Genomic DNA, 16,632 nt, shown 5'->3' on the forward strand with positions numbered 1-16,632 from the left:
ATGGACATCTAGATTGCTTCTGTGTCCTGGCTATTGTAAATAGTGCTGTGATGAACATTGGGGTACACGTGTCTCTTTCAATTATGGTTTCCTGAGTGTGTATGCCCAGCAGTAGGATTGCTGGGTCATATGGCAGTTCTACTTCCATTTTTTTAAGGAATCTCCACACTGTTCTCTATAGTGGCTGTACTAGTTTGCATTCTCACCAACAGTGTAAAAGAGTTCCTTTTTCTCTGCACCTTCTCCAGCATTTATTGTTTGTAGACTTTTTGAGAGCAGCCATTCTGACTGGCATGAGATGGTACCTCACTGTGGTTTTGATTTGCATTTCTCTGATAATGAGTGATGTTGAGCGTCTTTTCATGTGCTTGTTAGCCATCTGTATGTCTTCTTTGGAGAAATGTCTGTTTAGTTCCTTGGCCCATTTTTTGATTGGGTCATTTATTTTTCTGGAAGTGAGTGTAGGAGTTGCTTGTATATTTTTGAGATTAATTTGTTGTCAGTTGCTTGTTTGCTATTATTTTCTCCATTCTGAAGGTTATCTTTTCACCTTGCTTATAGCTTCCTTCATTGTGAAAAAGCTTTTAAGTTTAATTAGGTCCCATTTGTTTATTTTTGCTTTTACTGCCATTACTCTCAGAGGTGGTCATAGAGGATCCTGCTGTTATTTATATCAGAGAGTGTTTTGCCTATGTTTTCCTCTAAGAGTTTTATAGTTTCTGGTCTTACATTTAGATCTTTAATCCATTTTGAGTTCATTTTTGTGTATGGTGTTAGAAAATGTTCTAGTTTCATTCTTTTACAAGTGGTTGACCAATTTTTCCAGCACCACTTGTTAAAGAGATTGTCTTTTGTCCATTGTATATTCTTGGCTCCTTTGTCAAAGATAAGATGTCCATAGGTGTGTGGATTTATCTCTGGGCTTTCTATTTTTTGTTCCATTGTTCTATATTTCTGTCTTTGTGCCAGTACCATACTGTCTTGATGACTGTAGCTTTGTAGTATAGTCTGAAATCAGGCAGGTTGATTCCTCCAGTTCCATTCTTCTTTCTCAAGATTGCTTTGGCTATTCGAGGTTTTTTGTATTTCCATACAAATTGTGAAATTATTTGTTCTAGTTTTGTGAAAAATACCATTGATAGCTTGATAGGGATCGCATTGAATCTATAAATTTCTTTGGGTAGTATATTCATTTTCGCTACATTGATTCTTCCAATCCATGAACATGGTATATTTCTCCATCTATTTCTGTCCTCTTTGATTTCTTTCATCAGTGTTTTACAGTTTTCTATATATAGATCTTTTGTTTCTTTAGGTAGATTTATTCCTGAGTGTTTTATTCTTTTCGTTGCAGTGGTGAATGCAATTGTTTCCTTAGTTTCTCTTTCTGTTTTTTCATTGATAGTGTATAGGAATACAAGGGATTTCTGTGTTACTTTTATATCCTGCAACTTTACTATATTCATTGATTAGCTCTAGTAATTTTCTGGTGGAGTCTTTAGGGTTTTCCATGTGGAGGATCATGTCATCTGCAAACAGTGAGAATTTTGCTTCTTTTCCAGTCTAGATTCCTTTTATTTCTTTTTCTTCTCTGATTGCTGTGGCCAAAACTTCCAAAACTATGTTGAATAGTAGTGGTGAGAGTGGGCACCCTTGTCTTGTTCCTGATTTTAGGGGAAATGCTTTCAATTTTTTACCATTGAGGATAATGTTTCCTGTGGGTTTATCATATATGGCTTTTATTATGTTGAGGTATGTTCCTTCTATGCCTGCTTTCTGGAGGGTTTTTATCATAAATGGATGTTGAATTTTGTCAAAGGCTTTCTCTGCATCTACTGAGATACTCACATGGTTTTTATCTTTCAGTTTGTTAATGTGGTATATTACATTGATTGATTTGTGGATATTAAAGAATCCTTGCATCCCTGGGATAAAGCTCACTTGGTCGTGATGTATGATCTTTTTAATATGTTGTTGGATTCTGTTTGCTAGAATTTTGTTAAGGATTTTTGTGTCTGTGTTCACCAGTGATATTGGCCTGTTTTTTGTTTTTTGTTTGTTTGTTTGTTTTTTGTGGCATCTTTGTCAGGTTTTGGTATTAGGGTGATGGTGGCCTCATAGAATGAGTTTGGGAGTTTACCTTCCTCTGCAATTTTCTGGAAGAGTTTGAATAGGATAGGTGTTAGCTCTTCTCTAAATTTTTGGTAGAATTCGGCTATGAAGCCATCTGGTCCTGGGCTTTGTTTGCTGGAAGATTTCTGATTAGTTTCGATTTCCATGCTTGTGATGGGTCTGTTAAGATTTTCTATTTCTTCCTGGTTCAGTTTTGGAAAGTTATGCTTTTGTAAGAATTTGTCCATTTCTTCCAAGTTCTCCATTTTATTGACATATAGTTGCTGATAGTAGTCTCTTATGATCCTTTGTATTTCTGTGTTGTCTTTTGTGACTTCTGCGTCCTCATTTCTAATTTTGTTGATTTGATTCTTCTCCCTTTGTTTCTTGATGAGTCTGGCTAATGGTTTGTCTCTTTTATTTATCTTCTCAAAGAACCAGCTTTTAACTTTGTTGATTTTTGCTATGGTCTCCTTTGTTTCTTTTTCATTTATTTCTGCTCTAATTTTTATGATTTCTTTCCTTCTGTTAACCCTGGGATTCTTCATTTCTTCCTTTTATAGTTGCTTTAGTGTGGAGCTATTTATTTGGTTTTTCTCTTGTTTCTTGAGGTAAGCTTGTATTGCTATGAACCTTCCCCTTAGCACTGTTTTTTCTAAATCCTATAGGTTTTGGGTTGTTGTGTTTTCATTTTCATTCATTTCTATGCATATTTTGATTTCTTCTGTGATTTGTTGGTTTTTCAGAAGTGTGTTGTTTAGCCTCCATATGTTTGTATTTTTAATAATTTTTTTCTTGTAGTTGACATCTAATCTTACAACATTGTGATCAGAAAAGATGCTTGGAATTATTTCAGTTTTTTTGAATTTACCAAGGCTAGATTTATGGCCCAGGATGTGATCTACCCTGGAGAAGGTTCTGTGTGCACTTGAGAAAAACATGAAATTCATTGTTTTGGGGTGAAATGGCCTATAGATATCAATTAGGTCTAACTGGTTCATTGTATCATTTAAAGTTTGTGTTTCCTTGTTAATTTTCTGTTTAGTTGATATATCCATAGGTGTGAGTGGGGTGTTAAAGTCTCCCGCTATTATTGTGTTATTGTTAATTTCCCCTTTCATGCTTGTTAGCATTTGCCTTACATATTGCAGTGCTCCTATGTTGGGTGTATATATATTTATAATTGTTGTATCCTTTTCTTGGATTGATCTTTCTTTGTCTCCTGTTACAGCCTTTATTTCAAAGTTTATTTTATCTGAATATTGCTAATCCTGCTTTCTTTTGGTCTCCATTTTCATGAAATATGTTTTTCGAGCCCTTCATTTTCAGTCAGTATGTGTCCCTAGGTTTGAGGTGGGTCTCTTATAGACAGCAAATATAGGGGTCTTGTTTTTGTATCCATTCAGCCAGTCTTTTTCTTTTGGTTGAAGCATTCAACCCATTTACATTTAAGGTAATTATTGATAAGTGTAATCCCATTGCCATTTACTTTGTTATTTTGGGTTCGATTTTATACACCTTTTCTGTGTTTCCTGTCTAGAGAAGATCCTTTACCATTTGTTGAAGAGCTGGCTTAGTTGTGCTGAATTCTCTCAGCTTTTGCTTGTCTGTAAAGCTTTTGATTTCTCCTTCATATTTGAATGAGATCCTTGCTGGGTACAGTAATCTGGGCTGTAGATTTTTCTTTCATCACTTTAAGTATGTCCTGCCATTTCCTTCTGGCCTGAAGAATTTCTATTGAAAGATCAGCTGTTATCCTTATGGGAATCCCCTTGTGTGTTATTTGTTGTTTTCCCCTTGCTGCTTTTAATATTTGTTCTTTGTGTTTGATCTTTGTTAATTTGATTAATACATGTCTTGGTGTGTTTTGCCTAGAGTTTATCCTATTTGGGACTCTCTGGGTTTCTTGGACTTGGGTGATTATTTCCTTCCCCATTTTAGGGAAGTTTTCAGCTATTATCTCCTGAAGTATTTGCTCAGGGCCTTTCTTTTTGTCTTCCTCTGGGACTCCTATGATTAAAATGTTGGGGCATTTATCATTGTCCCAGAGCTCTCTGAGGTTGTCCTCATTTCTTTTAATTCTTTTCTCCTCTCTGCTTCATTTATTTCCACCATTCTATCTTCCACCTCACTTATCCTATCTTCTACCTCTGTTATTCTACTGTTGGTTCCCTCCAGAGTGTTTTTGATCTCATTTATTGCATTATTCATTATTGATTGACTCTTTTTTTATTTCTTCTAGGTCCTTTTTAAACATTTCTTGCATCTTCTCAATTCTTGTCTCCAGACTATCTGTAAATCCATTTTGTTTTCAAGATTTTGGATCATTTTTACTATCATTATTCTGAATTTTTTTACATTTAAACTCTCTATCTCCTCCTCTTTGGTTTGGTTTGGTGGGCATTTATCTGTTCTTTTACCTGCTGAATATTTCTCTGCCTTTTCATCTTGTTTAGATTGCTGTGTTTGGGGCTGCCTTTCTGAATGCTGGAAGTTTGTGGTTCCTCTTTATTGTGGAGGTTCCTCCCTGTGGGTGGGATTGGATGAGTGGCTTGTCAAGGTTTCCTGGTTAGGGAAGCTTGAATCAGTGTTCTGGTGGGTGGAGCTGGATCGCTTTTCTCTGGAATGCAATGAAGTGTCCAGTAATGAGTTTTGAGGTGTCTGTGGGTTCGGTGTGACTTTTGGCCCCCTGTATTTTAATGCTTAGGGTTATGTTCCTGTGTTATTGCAGAATTAGCTTGGTATGTCTTGCTCTGAAACTCGTTGGCTCTTGGGTGGAGCTTGGTTTCAGTGTAGGTGTGGAGGCTTTTGGATGAGCTCTTGTCAATTAATGTTCCCTGGAGTCAGGAGTTTTCTCGTGTTCTAAAGCTTTGGATTTAAGCCTCCAGCCCTCTGGTTTTCAATCTTATTCTTACAGTAGCCTCAAGACTTCTTTATCCATAATGCACTGATGATAAAACATCTAGGTTAATTGAGAAAAGATTCTCCACAGTGAGGTACACCCAGAAAGGTTCACAGAGTTACATGGAGAAGAGAAGAGGAAGGAGGGAGATAGAGGTGATCTGAAGGAGAAGAGGGGGAATCAAAAGGGGAGACAGCAAGCTAGTATTAATCAATTCCCTATGTGCTCTCCACAGTCTGGAACACTCAGAGAGGTTCACAGAGTTACACAGAGAAGAAGGAGGAAGGAGATAGAGGTGGCCAGGAGGAGAAGAGGGGGAATCAAAAGGAGAGAGACAGATCTAGCCCATAATCAGTTTTCTAAGTATTCTCCACAGCCCAGAATACCCAAAGAGATTCATAGAGTTGGGTAGAGAAGAGAAGGGAGAGGGAGGAGATAGAGATGACCTGGGGGAGAAAACAGAGAGTCAAAAGGGGGAGAGGGCAATTAAGCCAGTAATCACACTCCTAAGTAAAAATGGTTACTGAAGACTGGATTCTTAAAGGTACAAAATTGATAACCAATACCAAAAGGCAATGATTAAATATAGAGTAGAGGTTAAACTCTCAAAAATACAATATTAAAAAAACAAAGCAAAATCACAAAAATGATTAAAAATGAAATTTGCTTTAAAATAGGGTCTTTTTTTTGCAAGGTAATAGGTTATAAAAGTAAAAATTAAAGGAGTAATAATGATCTTAAAAATTAAAAAAAATTTAATGATAATAATAAAATATATCTAGGAATTTCTCTGGAGCTGTTGAGGTCAGTTCAGTTTCAGATAGTTCCTTGTTCCAGGTTATACTTCTTCTCCAGGTCTATAGGCCCTTTCCAATGTAGTCGGTGCTAACTACAGAGTTTTAATCTGTTGCACCTGTCACTTCCGTCTTCTTTGTTTATTTTAGCTTCCTCTGTTTGCAAGTCTCTACAGTGTCTGATTTCCACCCTGACACAAGGTGGCGAAGGTGGTCACTTATTTAGGCTCACTTGTTCAGTTGTGCTGTTGGGAGGGAGAAATACTGCAAACAAATATCACTGGCATGTGTGGGGAGTGCTCTCAGTGTCTGGGTCACACTGGGTTGGCCCCTGCTCATGGTGTGTGTGCTTTCCTAGTCTACACTGCTCAGGCTCCAGGTTGCTCTGCAGGGGAACTGTCTAAAGCAGGCCCTGGGTTGCGTGCACTTCCCAGGTCTAAGCCACTCAGGTTCAGGTTCTTGGGTACTCCACAAAGGCACAGACTTGGTTGGACCTGAGTTTTCTGCCCTTCCCAGGTGCAACCAGCTCAGGCGACCAGGTGCTTGGCAAGCACATTCTCCCCAGGTGGGGGTTGCGTCTTATCACCTCCCTGGTCCCAGCCGCTTGGTTTCTTGGGTGTGCAGTGGGGGCATCTTCTCAGGTGTGCTGTGTGTCTCCTCTGGGGAGCTGATCTCTGGCTGTGGCCCTCCTGGCAGATGTCAACCATCCAGGATCCCAGGAAGACTTGGTTAGCAACTGGGAGCCTGATCGCAGTTTGGTAGAGGATGCTGTCCCTGGGGCTGAGATTGCCCCTCGCCTTCTGGCTCTGGGTGTCACCTGCCTGCCTCTCTGCCTCCAGCACGGGATGGGCTGGTCCGCACCTGGCTAGCTGTCCTCTGATATTCTCTCAGTTCTTTGTTCTGTGATCCGGCCCGGCAGTGCCTTAGGTTAGAGCTTTTCATGGGAAAATTCTCTCTCTCTCTCTTTTCTCTCTCTTTCTGGCTATCCCACAGTTTGGGTTGCTGTCTCACATTAGCTCCCTCAGATTGTCCTCAGGGCATTCAGGCCCGGTCCTTACCCTAAGCAATGTAGCCTGTGCCTCCCTGTTCAGCCCCCATTTGCTGCTGGTGAATGTGAGCGTCTGAGCTACTTCTCTTCTGGGAGTTGTGGTTAGGCACGTAACCTGTGGCTTTTCTTTTTTTTTCTTGCCATTTATATCGCCCTCTGAGATTCCAAAATTCCCCACAGACCCACCAGTGAGAGGGTTTCCTGGTGTTTGGAAACTTCTCCTCCTTCACAACTCCCTCCCCAGGTCAGGTCTCTGTCCCTAATTCTTTTGTCTCTCTTTTTATCTTTTATGGACTTCCCTGGTGGCTCAGACAGTAAAGCGTCTGTCTCCAATGCAGGAAACCTGGGTTCAATCCCTTGGTCAGGAAGATTCCCTGGAGAAGGAAATGGCAACCCACTCCAGTACTCTTGCCTAGAAAATCCCATGGACGGAGAAGCCTTGTGTCCATGGGGTCACAAAGAGTCGGACATGATTGAGCAATGTCACTTTCACTTTGTCTTTTATATTTTGTCCTACCTCCTTTCGAAGAGAATGGGCTGCCTTTCTGGATGTCTGGTGTCCTCCGCCAGCATTCAGAAGTTTTTCTGTGGAATTTGCTCAGTGTTCAAATGATCTTTTGATGAATTTGTGGAGGAGAAAGTGGTCTCCCTATCCTATTCCTCTGCCATCTTAGGACCGCCCCCTCTAGATGTTTTAAAGTTGTCTTTTGGTCTGTCTGTGGGAAATTTAAGACACTTTAAATCCTAGTAGGGTCTAAAAGGAGTCCTTAATCTGAGATTGGGTGTCCTAGGTATTTGACCTATGTTTGCACAAGTTGTCATTTCTCTTTGGAGACCTTCATGACCTTCAGTTGCTAACAGCTTGAGGAGATGATGCTGACTTGCTCACTTGCTTCCTTGGAAGAGAAGAGAAGGTCATCAACATATTGCAAAGGGTGGGCACTTATGGAAAAATGACAGATGCTAAATCTGCTTTTAGTATCTGTAAAAAGTAGGGCTTTCAGTCTAGACTTCTGACATGTCCAGGTGTATTGTCCTTCCCACATGAAAGCACATAACATTTGACTTTCACAATCCACAGAGATGCTGAAAAAGGTGCTACAGAGATCGATTATGATGAAAAACTACTCTCTGTAGGAATTGCCATTAAAAGAGCATGAAAGTCAAGGGCAACTGGATAGCAATTAATGATAGTGTTATGAATAGCCCTCAAATCTTGGGCAAATCTCCATTCTTCTTTGTGGGATTTCTTAATAGGGAGAATGGGTATATTACAGAGACTAGTGCAGGGAACTATGAGGTCTTGTGTCTTATATTCATGTACGATTGGTTGAATTCTTGCTAAGGCCTCAGGACTTAAAGGACATTGTTTGATGTTAGGAACAGGCTTACCATGGTCTATTTGAATTTGAATTGGGGGACTCAGATGAATCTGCCCAATGTGGGTTGTGGATTTTGCTAAGTCTCTCAGGGACTTCTTTGAGTTTCAAGTTTTTGTTACCTTCTGAGCTTGTCTTAAGGGCAAAGACTGCTGACAAGTTTGAGGAACTTGGAATGCCACCCATTGTTGAGGGGTTGAATTAATTTCAAGGATAATTTCCCCTTTTGAGAAAAAGGGATACAAATATTTCTTCAAGTCCCTGATTTCAGTTCGTTTGGGTGTATACCTACCAGTAGAATTGCTGGATCATGTAGTAATTCCACGATAAGCTTTTTGTCAGTTTGGTCACTCAGTCTTGTCTGACTCTTTGGGACCACATGAACTGCAGCACACCAGGCTTCCATGTCCATCAGCAACTCCTAGAGCTTGCCCAAACTCATTTCTATGGAGTCAATGATGCCATCCAACAATCTCATCCTTTGTTATCCCCTTCTGCCTTCAGTCTTTCCCATAATAAGGGTCTTTTCCAATGAGTCAGTTATTTGTATCAGGTGGCCAAAGTATTGGAGTTTCAGCTTCAGCATCAGTCCTTCCAATGAATATTTAGGATTGATTTCCTTAAATTGACTGGTTGGATCTCCTTGCACTCCAAGGGACTCTCAAGAGTTCAAAATACCACAGTTCAAAAGCACCAATTCTTTCACGCTCAGCTTTCTTCATGGTCCAACTCTCACATCCATACATGACTACTGGAAAAACCATAGCTTTGACTAGATGGACCTTTGTCAGCAAAGTAATATCTCTCCTTTTCAATATGCTGTCTAGGTTAGTCAAAGCTTTTCTTCCCAGGAGCAAGCATCTTTTAATTTCATGGCTACAGTCACCATCTTCAGTGATTTTGGAGCCCAAGAAAATAAAGTCTGTCACTGTTTCCACTGATTCCCCATCTATTTGCCATGAAGTGATGGGACCAGATACCATGATCTTAGTTTTTAGAATGTTGAGTTTTAAGCCAGCTTTTTCTCTTTCCTCTTTCACCTTCATCGAGAGGCTCTTTAGTTCCTCTTCGCTTTCAGCCATAAGGGTGGTGTCATCTGCATATCTGAGGTTATTGCTATTCCTCCCAGCAATCTTGATTCCAGCTTGTGCTTCATCCAACCCAGCAGTTCACATGATGCACTCTGCATATAAGTTAAATAAGCAGGTTGACAATATACAGCCTTGATGTACTCCTTTCCCAATTTGGAACCAGTCCATTGTTCCATGTCCAGTTCTAACTGTTGCTTCTTGACCTGCATATAGATTTCTCAGGAAGCAGTTAAGGTAGTCTGATATTCCCATCTCTTGAAGAATTTTCCACAGTTTGTTGTGATTCACACAGTCAAAGGCATTACTGTAGTCAATGAAGCAGAAATAGATGTTTTTCTGGAATTATCTTGCTTTTTTGATGATCCAGTGGATGTTGGCAATTTGATCTCTGGTTCCCCTGCCTTTTCTAAATCCAGCTTGTACATCGGGATTTTCTTGGTTCATGTACTGTTGAAGCCTAGCTTGGAGAATTTTGAGCATTACTTTGCTAGCATGTGAGATGAGTGCAATTGTGCAGTAGTTTGAACATTCTTTAGCATTGCCATTCTTTGGTATTGGAATGAAAACTGACCTTTTCCAGTCCTGTGGCCACTGCACCCTTTTTCATTCCCATTAACAGTATACTTTTCTACATCCTCACTAATATTTGTTAGTTTCTGGTTTTTTGATAGTATCCATCCCAACAGTTGTGAAACAATATCTCATTGTGCTTTTGACCTGCATTTCTCTGATGATGAGTGATGTTGAGGATCTTTTAATATGTTTGTTGTCCATCTATTTATTATTTTTGAGAAATGTCTATTAAAGCCTTTTGCCCAGTTTTTAATTAGGGTTTTAAAATTGTTGTTGTTTAGTTTTAGAAGTTCTTTATATATTTTGGATATTAACTACTTATCAGATATATGGTTTGCAAATATATTCTCCCCTTCCATAGGTTACCTTTTTTTCTCTCTCATTTCCTTTGCTGTGCAGAAGTTTTTAAGTTGATGAAATCCATTTGTCTATTTTTGCTTTTGTTGCCTGTGCTTTTAGTATCATATCCAAGAAATTGTTGCCAAATCCAATGTCCTAAAGCTTTAATTATCCTGAGTTTTCTCCTAGGAATTGTATACTATTATGTCTTATGTTTAGACCTTTAATTTATTTTGAGTTAGTTTTTTGTGTATGTTGTAAGATAAGGGTCCAGCTTTATTTTTCTGCTTATGGATATCCAGATTTCCTATTTGAGAAGAGACTGTCTTTTGCCCAATGTGGAGAAGTTATTTCTGGGCTCTCTATTTTGTTCAATTGATCTATGTATCCGTCTTTATGCCAGCATGGCACTATTTTGATTACTGTTGCTTTGTAGTATATATTGAAATCAGGAAGTGTGAGGCCTCCAACTTTGTTCTTTTTCAAGGTTATTTTGGCTAGCTGGGAACCTTGAGATTCCATTTAGGTTTTAGAATTTTTCTTTTTTATTTCTTCAAACAGTATGATTGAAATTTGAATAGTGATTGCATTGAATATGTAGATTGCTTTGGGTAGTGTGCTAGTTTGTTTGGACTGCCATAACGAAATACTAGATACCAAGAATTCTGAGGTAGTCCAGTGGTTGGGACTCTGTGCTCTCACTGCCCAGGGCCCCAGGTTCAATCCCTGATTGGGGAACTAAGATCTCACAAGCTGTATGGCATGGCCAAAAGAAAACAAACACAGAAAAACCAAAAACCAAAACAAAAAAACCCCAGAGACTGGGTGGGTTAAACAACAGAAATTACTTTTTCACAGTTCTGGAGGCTAGAAACCTAAGATCAAGGTTCTGGCTGATTTGGTGTGTGGGGAGCCTGTCTCACTGGCTTGTGGGCTGCTGTCTTCTTGCCATGCTCCCAGAGGGAGAGAGAGTGAGAGAGTGAATTCTCTGGTGTTTTCTTCTTATAAAGATACTAGTCCTATTGAATAAGGACCCTGTTATGACCCTGATGTTGCCAGAGAATCTTCATAAGGTGATAAAATTTTGAGGGGTACAGAGCTAATGAAGAAGGAGAGACAGACAGAAAGAAATAAAAAATAAATAAGAAAAAAAGTTTAAAAATATAGTGTGACCTGAGAGATAGGGAATGATAATGGCCCTTAGCATGAGAAGAAAATGGATTATGGAATAAACAGAGAAGACTGCAAGATCATATATATTTTATAGAACTTTAATTGTTCCAAGAGTATATTTTCCTCTCTTTTTCCTCCTGTTCTAGTCTTCACAGTGTAAACAGTTGATTAGTTTCTAGTCAATCACTTCTTTTATTTCTGCAGTTCAGACATGATTGTCTTTAGCCTTCATGACTCTATTTATTGTAATATATTATAGTACTAAGTGAATATTAAATAAACACTTAAATGTAATTTTTGCTCCCAAATATATAAAGCTATTTGTGTTATATAATTGTGAGGTCCAAGTATGCAATTAAATTTTTCATTAAAATATTTAATGTATGATTTCTCCCATATATTAGCATATATTTTAATACTTAAGATATTCTTATTTAAAAAGTAAATTAGCATATATATTTTATATAGTTTCTCTCAATTATGGCCTGCTCATGGAAATACAGGGACCCAGGATAATAGGGAAAAAGCGTGGCCTGGGGATCAGTACACTTGATTCTACACCCTTGTTTAAAAAACACTCCACTGAGTCTCATTTCTAAAATCAGAAGAATAGCTCCTCCTTTTGTAGAGCTTTTGTAGAGGAACTGAATGAAATAACATATGTGTAAAGTAGAAAATCAGATGTACTTCATAGTATTATGTTATTTTCATTGATACTGTAGGAAATATTGTTTAGATCCTACATTGGTATGTGATTGATCCTCACATTTACTCAGAAGGAAGGGAGCACCCAGTGCAAGTTGTTGGTGTTTTGAATTCCTGGTGGCTTCCTTGCTTCTCTACAGCGCTGCTGCCTCTGCAGTGGCTGCTGCTCCTGGGAACGGGTTGCCCAGCGTTGCAGAAGTGTAGTCTGTTGATTCTATCAGGATGAGAGCTGCTGTGGGAATGTCCCTGTTGAGTGCAAGCAGTTGTAAGTAGCTGTTTATTATTTTTCATTTCTGTTTCTCTGGCAGCTCCTAAAGTCTCATTGGTTAGATAATTTTGCCAAAGACTCTGTGAACCCTGGAGTCATGGTGTTGCTGGGTTGTGGTGCCTTATCCAGTACCTGTGGTCAGCTGGCCAGCTACCCCTTGGCTTTGGTGAGAACACGCATGCAGGCTCAAGGTGAGTTTTGAATGAAAGCAGGACACTGCTTTAAAAGTATGGCGTCAATAACGTGCTTCTGGAACTCTCAAGTTCCACTAAGACAGCAGAGTGTGGTTTTAAGATAATATTTCTTAACCATTTTTTTACATTATTGCCTCCGTAGGGAAGCTTTTTAGAAATTCTTCTCTAAATCAGTTCTTCATGAAATCTTAATAGCACAGATACATTATGCATATACTAAATGTGTATCTGTGGTTTCTGCACAAATAGAGTAATATTTTCATGCTTATGTTGAGAATGCATGTTTTAAGAGTACAGTTGGCTGTCCCCATTCGTGGGCTCCGCATCTGAGGATTCAACCTACCGTGGACTGAAAATACTCAGGGGGAAAACTCCCAAACTCCAGAAAGTTCCAAAAAGTAGAATGGGAATGTGCCATGCAGTCCACTCTTTACATTGTATTTACAAATCATCTGCATTGGAAATGCTGGTTAATTAATGATTGACTGGTTGGTTGGGGGATGTGTGGTTGGTACTTGGAAGAGAGGTTGCGGGTAGAGGTGCGGATGTTCAGGGTGTACTGTTTAAAGAAATGATAGTGGATGAGATAGGCCAGGGATGAAACGAAAAGAGAGGCACAGAATTCATGCTATTTAATATAGCAATGCAATGCATTCATGCGTGTGTGCTTGGTCGGATCTGATTCTTTGTGATACCGTGGACAGACACCAGACTCCTCTGTCCATGGGATTCTCTAGGCAAGAATGCTGGAGTGGGTTGCCATTTCCTTCTCCGGGGGTATTCTTCCCAACCCAGGATCAAACCTGCATCTCTTGCATCTCCTGGATTAGCAGGCGGATTCTAGTCAGCAAATTGTGAACAAAGAGAACAATTAGTGAGATGACAGGAGATCCAGGAGGCATGGTGTAATCAAAGTCAAGGAGACAGTGTCACAGTGGGGAGGAATCACAGTTCAAAAGTGTTATGTCCTATAATAAAAACTCTAGCCACCATTTACTGAGAATTTGACAAATGCCAGCTGATTTACGGAGTTGTTACTGATTCTTACAACACTGTACAGTTTTCATTCCATTTACAGAGGAGAAAGAGCATTAGGGGTCAGCTCTCCTACTTGCTGGCTAAGTGTGTTGAGACAAGTTTCTCTATCTTTCTAAGATTCCTTACTTGCTAAATGGATATAATAACTCTTACCTTGGAGGATTGGTATATCAAGTAATTAACCCAACATCTAACACAAAGTGATAGTACCATTGTTATTCTTACCAGAGCACTCACTCTTAGGTGCTATCCAGGGAGAATTATATAAAGGGACACTTTTTGAGCACCCTTGGAATAAATTTTATCTGTTTATTGTATTCTAGAGTATCATTTTGAATCATAATTGCATATAGTCATAATAAAATGTGTGAATATTAAATTAGCCTGATTTCTTTTCTTTTTTTTAAATCTTCTAGCCATGATAGAAGGAAGCCCACAGCTGAACATGGTTGGGCTCTTTCGACGAATAATTTCTAAAGAAGGACTACCAGGACTTTACAGAGGCATCACCCCAAACTTTATGAAGGTGCTCCCTGCTGTAGGCATCAGTTATGTGGTTTATGAAAATATGAAACAAACTCTAGGAATAACTCAGAAATGACATGTTCAATTTTTTGCTTTAGCATGATTACAGAAATTTTCAACTGTCTCCAGAGTGACATTTTCTCCTAGAATTGAAACAAATCTATGGCAAAAAGAAGCTTTATTTATTTATTTTTTTTTCACAAAAAGGAAGAGCATATTAATGATAATTTCAGACATTTGGACTCAATTTTATATATTCAGAAATATATTAAAAAAATCATAGTTTTGATAAGCTCATACAGTTTTGAGAAGGCCACAAAATTATAGTTTATCTTTTCTTATTAGTTCTTTCTACAATCTCTGCCCAGAATCCTAAATCTGAAGAAATATACTTGCTTGAACTAAATTTGTGTGCTAGAATTTTAAATCTTTCATCTTTATTTTGGTTGGTTCAAGTTTATGCCAGTTCCTTTATACTTAAATATCATTTTCTTAAAAACAAAATGATCAGAAAACTTGGAAACTTAAATTGTTCATATATTTTGAATTTCTTAAAATTTCCTTATAGGATCATTAATGGAGAATCACTGCATGAAAACATAGCTTACAGCAGCCAAATAGGTATAGAATTTATATTCTTTCTTTAAGCAGAATAAGAATGAATGTTAAATGGCAGAATTTCAAGGCATGTGAATACCCTAGTCCACTCATATTATTTTTGTGTAAGGAGGAGTGACAAAATAATATTTATTTCAGTGACCACTTCTCCATTTTGCTTGTACTATTGTTTGGTTTTCAGGACAATACACTGATTATTAGCATATCACTGGTAAGTTGTCCACACAAGGCAACTTATTTGAGAGACTGTTTATTATCATTGATTTGAAAAGCATCAGGAAACAAAACTCCTTTACTTATATCAGTCTCTAAAGAGCACCTCTCTTCTGTTTGTCCTTTGTCTCCTACTTGAATCAAACTCCTGTTTTCACCAGGAAGGCTTCTGGAGGCCATTCCTGGTTATCTGAAATTTCTTAATTACATGAAATAGGTTGATCATGGGTGAATGGCATTCTCTTTACCCTCTCACCATTTATTTGACCCTGCAATTCTCAACTTGGGCAGTACAAACCTAGCAGAATAGTATATATTAAAAATAGTATATATTAATTCTGCATATTTGGGACCTATAATGAAATGAAAGGCCCGGTTTATAAACAAGTACATTCATATTTTCTCTTGCCCCCAGTTTTAGGAACATGTTTTGATTTAGAAAACTTAAAATGGAGCGAGAGCATGATTTCATTTTACTGAAGCCATTTTTATAATCAACTGTCTTTTCTGATTTATGTGATTAGGACTTAGACAGCTATTTAGTAGTTGAAATTATTCTTATCACTTTTCAGTGTAATTCTTAAACTCAAGTTTGATTTCTAGTAATTTCTGTCATAAATTGTCAACATTTTAATGAAAATCTGGTGACATAGTAGGCATTTACTTTGTTTGAACCTACCTCTCATGTTTTCTAAATCAAAGAGAAATGTTGAACTTGTGTTTGTGAAATGTATCCTAACATATAGTTTTCATTATATTTGTTATGCCTGATAAGTATCTCAATGTTTTTATAATACGTATAATAAGTGTGAAACTCTGTCTTCGGGGTGTTTGTACTTTTGAGTAATGCATAAATGATAACATTAAGGTACTAGATTAGCTCTTTTTTTCACTCATAAAATTATAGGATGAGTAAAATTTCAGGCTACTGAAAAAATTCATTGTTCATTATGAATTTAAATTGTTTTCTATTTAACATTTGTAAGGTATGAATGTGATTTATCTGTGTATCTTGTATCTTTTGAAAAAATCTTGTATTTTTTGAAAAGAGCCCAGAGTCAAGAATAGTTTATTTCTGGCATTACTGCATATTTGCTTTACATTTATAATTAAAAATACATATATGTTTGTTTTTGAAATGTCTTGTTTCCTCATTAAAAAAAATAGTGTAACTGAGGCAAAAAAAAATGGCTGTTATATAGTTTATATCACTGGCAGCAGTTTGAATAATGTTTATAGTATTATTGGGTAAGACTCATTATAGTCTTTCCAAATATTTTGCCCTTTTCTGAACAGCTGCAACAATTGTTAAATCTGTCATACATTTTGGTATAAGATGATGTTTTTTGTGATGTCCAAATTCCACATTTACCAATAAGGGTGATACCCTTGGGGGTCACAGGCTTCCCTGGTGGCTCAGATGGTAAAAGAATCTGCCTGCAATGCAGGAGACCTGGGTTTGATTGCTAGGTTGGAAAGCTCCCTAGAAAAGGGAATGGCTACCCACTCCAGTATTCTTGCCTGAAGAATTCCATGGACAGAGGAGCCTGGCGGGCTGCAGTCCATGGGGTCACAAAGAGTCTGGTACAACTAAGCAACTAATACTTACCTACCTGGGGATCACAATGCCAAGGAGAATCTGAAGTTACAGTCTTCTCGG

At 38.1% G+C, this 16,632-nt stretch overlaps 1 protein-coding gene across 2 annotated transcripts in view; it reads left to right on the plus strand.

The window, feature by feature from the left end:
* Positions 1 to 16,111, plus strand: part of LOC120856762 (calcium-binding mitochondrial carrier protein SCaMC-1) — a 57,554-nt gene extending 41,443 nt beyond the window's left edge. For both annotated transcript variants that reach the window (XM_040232181.1, XM_040232182.1), the window contains exons 9-10: positions 12,425 to 12,575; positions 14,033 to 16,111. In XM_040232181.1, the coding sequence (XP_040088115.1) occupies positions 12,425 to 12,575; positions 14,033 to 14,217 (336 nt within the window). In that variant the 3' untranslated portion in view covers positions 14,218 to 16,111. The remainder of the gene's footprint in view (positions 1 to 12,424; positions 12,576 to 14,032) is intronic.
* Positions 16,112 to 16,632: the final 521 nt, after the last annotated feature.

The sequence above is a fragment of the Oryx dammah genome, unplaced genomic scaffold (assembly GCF_014754425.2).
Source record: "Oryx dammah isolate SB20612 unplaced genomic scaffold, SCBI_Odam_1.1 HiC_scaffold_28, whole genome shotgun sequence".
NCBI lineage: Eukaryota > Metazoa > Chordata > Mammalia > Artiodactyla > Bovidae > Oryx > Oryx dammah.